The sequence below is a fragment of the Sphaeramia orbicularis genome, chromosome 7, assembly GCF_902148855.1.
Source record: "Sphaeramia orbicularis chromosome 7, fSphaOr1.1, whole genome shotgun sequence".
In the NCBI taxonomy this organism is placed as follows: domain Eukaryota; kingdom Metazoa; phylum Chordata; class Actinopteri; order Kurtiformes; family Apogonidae; genus Sphaeramia; species Sphaeramia orbicularis.
The window spans coordinates 9,304,438-9,310,908 of NC_043963.1; the positions used below are offsets into that span (position 1 = coordinate 9,304,438).

General features: G+C 33.3%; 1 protein-coding gene across 1 annotated transcript in view; it reads left to right on the plus strand.

The window, feature by feature from the left end:
- The window catches only part of kcnd1 (potassium voltage-gated channel, Shal-related subfamily, member 1), a 192,862-nt gene that overhangs the window by 176,734 nt on the left and 9,657 nt on the right, over positions 1 to 6,471 (plus strand). The window contains exons 8-9 of the mRNA XM_030139724.1: positions 3,437 to 3,532; positions 6,141 to 6,391. Coding sequence (XP_029995584.1) covers positions 3,437 to 3,532; positions 6,141 to 6,391 — 347 coding nt within the window. The remainder of the gene's footprint in view (positions 1 to 3,436; positions 3,533 to 6,140; positions 6,392 to 6,471) is intronic.

A 6,471-nucleotide genomic window follows, 5' to 3' on the forward strand; every position in this document is an offset into this window, starting at 1 on the left:
CTACTCTACTCTACTCTACTCTACTCTAACCCAACACAACCTAACCTAACCTAACCAAACCTAACCCAACCTAGTCTAGTCTACTCTGGTCTAGTCTAGTCTAACCCAACCTACTCTACTCTACTCTACTCTACTCTACTCTAGTCTAGTCTAACCCAACCTAACCTAACCAAACCTAACCCAACCTTATCTAGTCTACTCTGGTTTAGTCTAGTCTAACCCAACCCAACCTAATCTAAAACCATTTCAAGCACACCTCCTTCAGTTTAATACCTGGTACCTGGTTTAAATATGTGATAATCTGAGGAAACACTAGTACCATTGTATCAGATTTTTCTTTTTCTAACTCATTATCACCAGGTCAAACATCCGTCAAACCTCCTTTTACTCCCGTTTAAGTGTCTTTGTCCACCTTCGTCCACTAATTTCCATCAGAATTTGCGTTGCAGACTTGTCCGTATGCACCTCCTCAGTAAATAGATTCATCATCCATGTTGCGGTTCAGGTGAGCTCCGCCTCCACCGCAGACGGCTCACAAAATTTTCATCCCGACTCCGTCTGTGTGAGTTTAATTTGAGCCTGAGGATGAAACATTGACTGGGTTTGAATGTTTTATCAGTAAGTGGCTTTAAGCTGCAGGTACTCAGCCATGGATGGGTGAGTCTTAATCCATCTCCAGCGCTGAACGACGGCAAGGGATGAACGTTGGATTTAAAGAGTGCATAATGTGGACGAGTAGAAAACAGGGGGATGAGGAGGAGGAGAGAAAAGAAGAAGAGATGGAGACATGTACACTATATGGACAAAAGTATGTGGACACTAACAGGGGTCTGGGATACAAAACAATAATGATAAATGTTATAATATAGTTTAATATTGGGATAAATATCATTGAATTGGTTAGTTTAGTTTAAATAATTTTTGCTTCTAAAATGCTTCAGAGATGTTTTCTTAATTTCTCTCAACATTGATTTTTTTTTGTCAATGACTATGATTTAAAATGTTCTTCCTCTAAATTTCTAAAATATTTTTCATGCTCTGACTGTAAATAATAATTTTCTACCACAGTTAAATATCTACTTCCTTCACATCTCACTGAGGAAGAAAAATTTCCCCTTAAACTTTAAGGAAATATTGACGTTTATAACCAATATGGACAAAAGTATTGGGACACATCATGTCTACAGCTGTAAGATGTCCTGTTCATGCTGATTTAAGATAAAAACATCAATATTTCCTTAAAGTTTAATGAGAGATTTTTCTTCCTCAGTGAGATGTGCAGAAAGGAGATGGTTAGTTGTGGTAGAAAATTATTATTTACAGTCAGAGCATGTTGAGCTGCACTATGTAATAAATTCCCACTGTGTAATAAAAGTTCAAAATGTAATAAGAATGTCACGTCATCTTGTAATAAAGCCGCATTATGTAATAAGCTGACGCATTTTGTAATAAACTACGTCAACACATTATATAGTAAATTTTTTCACATTATGTAGTAAGTTATTACAATTTGAGAATTTTTATTTTAAAAAAATGTAATAACATGGTTCATTATGTAACAACAATCAAAATTAATATAATTTCAGAGCAATTTAGAAGAAATTAGTCACAGGAGCTACAGGTAATGTAATCAGAACTTTAACCACACAGTTTAAAGATTAATTTAGCACATTACATTTTCCTGAAAATAAAAACGTGTCAAGTGCATTTTGTTATAAATTTCTCAAATTGTAATAACGTACAACACAATGTGAAAAAATGTACTACATAATGCATTGAGGTAGTTTATTACAAAATGCGTCAGGTTATTACATAATGTGGCTTTATTACAAGATGATGTGACATTCTTATAACATTTTGCACTTTTATTACATAATGGGAATTTATTACATAATGCGGCTCAACAGAGCAGGAAAAATATTTTAGAAATTTAGAAGAAGAACATTTAAAATCATAGCCAAGAATTTAAAACAAAAACAACGTTGAGTGAAATTCAGTAAAAACCATCTCTGAGGCATTTTAGAGGCAAAGATAATTTAAACCAAACCAACCAATGAAATTATATTAATCCCAATATAAAACTATCTTCTGACATTTGTCATTATTGTTTTGTATTCCAGACCCCTGTTAGAAAAGAAACACCTGAATCCAACATGTCCACATACTTTTTTCCATATAGCGTACGATAAAATCAGAATTGTAATGGGAGATGAAATGGATCAGATTTACATGAGACTTACACATCATTAAATGTGAATCAGATATACTGTAAATCAGGGTCTTAAACATGTGGCCCAGGGGCCAAAACCGGCCCACCAAAAGGTCCAATCTGACCCGTGGGATGAATTTACGAAGTGCAAAAATCACACTGTAGATATTAAAAATCAAGGGTGTTGAACTCCTGTTAGTTCAGGATCCACAGTCAGACCAATATGAACTAAAGTTAAAAAAGTGCAGAATAATGTAGGAACAGTGACAACTCTATTTTTCTAGGTTCAACTGGACTTGCTTTGGTCTTTTGAAGCGAAACGAGTCCAGTTGAACCTAGAACTACCAAAAACAACATTATTATTATTATTATTATCATTATTATTATTATTATTATTATTATTATTATTATTATTATTATTATTATTATTATTATTATTATTATTATTATTTTAGTTCCAAACTCCAAATTTTAACAATATTATGCTTGTTACCAAATGTTTGTGTAACATTGTGTGCATAATTTTGTCAAAACTGTCCTTATTTTTCTTACATATGTCAGTTTTTTCAGGTTATTCACATGTTTTTTTGTTAAAGGATAGTTTGTAAATGTAAATATTTTCATAATTTAATGTTTTTATTGTACTAAAACAAAGAAAAAAATTTTGTTATTTAAAAGTTATGTTGCTATTACTTTACTGGTCCGGCCCACTTCAGATCCAACTGGGCTGAATGTGGAACCTGGAAGACATGAGTTTGACACTTCTGCTGTAAAAAGTTAAACCTATGAAGTAGTAAAGTTTAACGACAGGAACAAAGTGTTTCTAAAGTCTTTCTGTCTCCGGTTTCCAAATGTATAAAATGCTTCACACTTCTGCGATCAGTCCTGTAATCATCTGCACTTTCGTTACTGTTTTCAAATGGAAACCCCACCAGTGAATCCATCCTCCTCGCCGTATTTTCCATGTATTTGTAACCTGCTCATCTTCTCTGAGCTCCTGTGTTGTCGTAAAACAATTAAACACACGTCGCTGAATCTTGTCGTTACACGGGGCGACTTATTTTCTCTTCAGTGAAAAAAAAAAAAAGAAAAAAGGAAGATTAGTTTTGACCAAAGCAGCTGCTGTAATGACCTGTTATCTTCAATTATTCCATGAAGTTGCTCATTGCAGAGTCATGTTTGTGATCAGTTGTGTGTTTGTTGTTTGTTGTTGTTGTTGCTGTGTAGGACCGGGACAGTGACAGTACAGCTCTGTGTGTGAAGAACAGATCAGCGTTCGAGCATCAACATCACCACCTGCTGCACTGTCTGGAGAAAACAACGGTGAGACTCCAAACCCCACGCTGACAGAAAGCCTCTTATGCAAATGCTCTGCATTTATTCAAACTGCAACAGGCTGACAAGAAAAAAATAAACGCCATTTTGTTGGTGTTCTTCATCACTCATGGTCTTCATCAGCGATGTCACACACGTGTAAATATAGCATGTATCAGCATCTAGCAAAAAAATTGCATATTGTCCATATTTTAAATGAGATTCAAAAATAGAATAGAATAGAATAGAATAGAATACAATAGAATAGAATAGAATAGAATGACGGCATATAGAACTACATAAGAAAATAAAAACACTTGCCACTACGAGAGTAAAGTCGTAAAATATCAAGATAAAACCCGTAATTTTACAAGACTTAAGTTGTAATATTTTGAGAATAAGGTCGTAGTTTTAAAAAAAATCATAATTAAAGAAAATAGTGTCATACTTTTAAGAGATTCAAGTCGTAATATTTTGAGAATAAAGTTGTAGTTTAAAAAAAGTCATAATTTAATGAAAATAATGTTATTCTGTTATTCTCATAATATAATGGCTTCATTCTCAAAATATGACAACTTCAATCTCATAAAAGTACAACATTATTTTTCATTAAATTTTTTTTTTTTTTTAACTAATACTTCTCAAAATGTGACTTTATTCTCGTAGTTTTATTTTCCTATGTGGCCCTAATACACCTTTGTAGAATAGAATAGAATAGAATAGAATAGAATAGAATAGAATAGAATAGAATGACGGCATATTGAGGCCACATAAGAAAATAAAAACACTTGTCACTACAAGAATAAAGTCATAAAATATCAAGATAAAACCCATAATTTTATGAGAATAAAGTCGTAATATTTTGAGAATAAGGTCGTAGTTTTAAAAAAATCATAATGAAAGAAAATAGTGGCATACTTTTAAGAGATTCAAGTTGTAATATTTTGAGAATGAAGTCATAATATTTTGAGAATAAAGTCGTAGGTAACAAAAACTCATAATTTTATGAAAATAATGTTATTCTGTTATTCTCTTAATATAATGGCTTCATTCTCAAAATATGACGACTTTAATCTCATAAAAGTACAATATTATTTTCATTAAATTATTTTTTTTTAAGTAAGACTTCTCAAAATTTGACTTTATTCACATAGTTTTATTTTCCTATGTGGCCCTAATACGCCTTTGTAGAATAGAATAGAATAGAATAGAATAGAATAGAATAGAATATAATAGAATGACGGTGTATAGAACCACATAAGAAAATAAAAACACTTGTCACTACGAGAATAAAGTCGTAAAATATCGAGATAAAACCCATGATTTTACGAGACTAAAGTTGTAATATTTTGAGAATAAGGTCGTAGTTTTTAAAAAATCATAATTAAAGAAAATAGTGTCATACTTTTAAGAGATTCAAGTTGTAGTATTTTGAGAATAAAGTCGTCATATTTTGAGAATAAAGTTGTAGTTTACAAAAACTCAGAATTTAATAAAAAATAATGTTATTCTGTTATTCTCATAATATAATGGCTTCATTCTCAAAATATGACGACTTTAATGTCATAAAAGTACAACATTATTTTCATTAAATTTTTTTTTTTTAACTAATACTTTTCAAAATTTGACTTTATTCGCATAGTTTTATTTTCCTACGTGGCCCTAATACGCCTTTGTAGAATAGAATAGAATAGAATAGAATAGAATAGAATAGAATAGAATAGAATGACAGCATATTGAGGCCACATAAGAAAATAAAAACATTTGTCACTATGAGAATAAAGTCGTAAAATATCGAGAATGAAGTCAAATACAAAAAGAGTCATAATTTTATGACAATAAAGTCGTAATATTTTGAGAATAAAGTCGTAGTTTTAAAAAAAATCATAATTTAACTAAAATAATGTCGTACTTTTAAGAGAATAAAGTCATAAAATATCGAGAATAAAGTCAAAAACAAAAAGAGTCATAATTTTGTGACAATAAAGTTGTAATATTTTGAGAATAAAGTTGTAGTTTAAAAAAAATAAGATAAGTAACGCGTGACCACGAGTTAGTAATGCCCCATACTAAAACCCCATGCGTTAAAGCAAGTGTTTGAAGTATGTCACGGTCGTTCATACCAAGGTGAAAATAAAATGTAATCAAATTGAGGTGTTCCAAGTTCCAAATCGGTGAGCTACGCTATACAGCAATCTCATAGGTAAATTGTCTTGTGGTCACACTTTTTTTTTTTCTCGTGCCGCCAAAGGGGCTCCGTAAAGACATACTGTAAATAACTGAACGTAACCCAGTGTGTCCATCCACTGTCACTGATCCAACTCCATGGGTTTTACTGGTGAATCAACGTTGTAGAAGATGACGGTGTTTCCATGGTAACTACGGAGCCTCTGAACGTCCAAATGGGTCATATCTGATGACCGTGAAAAGACGACAAACTGTATTTTACACCAATTATTGACATGTATTATAGAATTAGTGGATCAGCACATTAAATATTTTACATCAGTAGATGATTTTGGAAAACGGTGGATGTTTGGTCTGTCTGAGTTAAAGTACTAACTGTCCATCTTCTCTGTTCTTTTGCCTTGGTCCATCCTCCTCTTCCTCTTGACAGAACCATGAGTTCACAGATGAGCTGACCTACAGTGAGCTCTGCATGACCGAGTCGGTGGGCTTCAGGACCAGTCGCAGCACCTCCCTGTCCAGCCAGCAGGGGGCGCAGAACAACTCCACGGGCTGCTGCCCCCGTCGGGCCAGGAGGAGAGCCGCCATGCGATTGGCCAACTCCACCGTGTCTGTCAGCAGGGGGAGTGTCCAGGAGCTGGACACGCTGCACGTCAAAACCACCTCCATCCCACCGCAAACGTAAAGGCAGATTATGTAACTTCTGCACGTAGACACAGAGCGATAAGATAAGATAAGATAAGATAAGGTACGATATGATA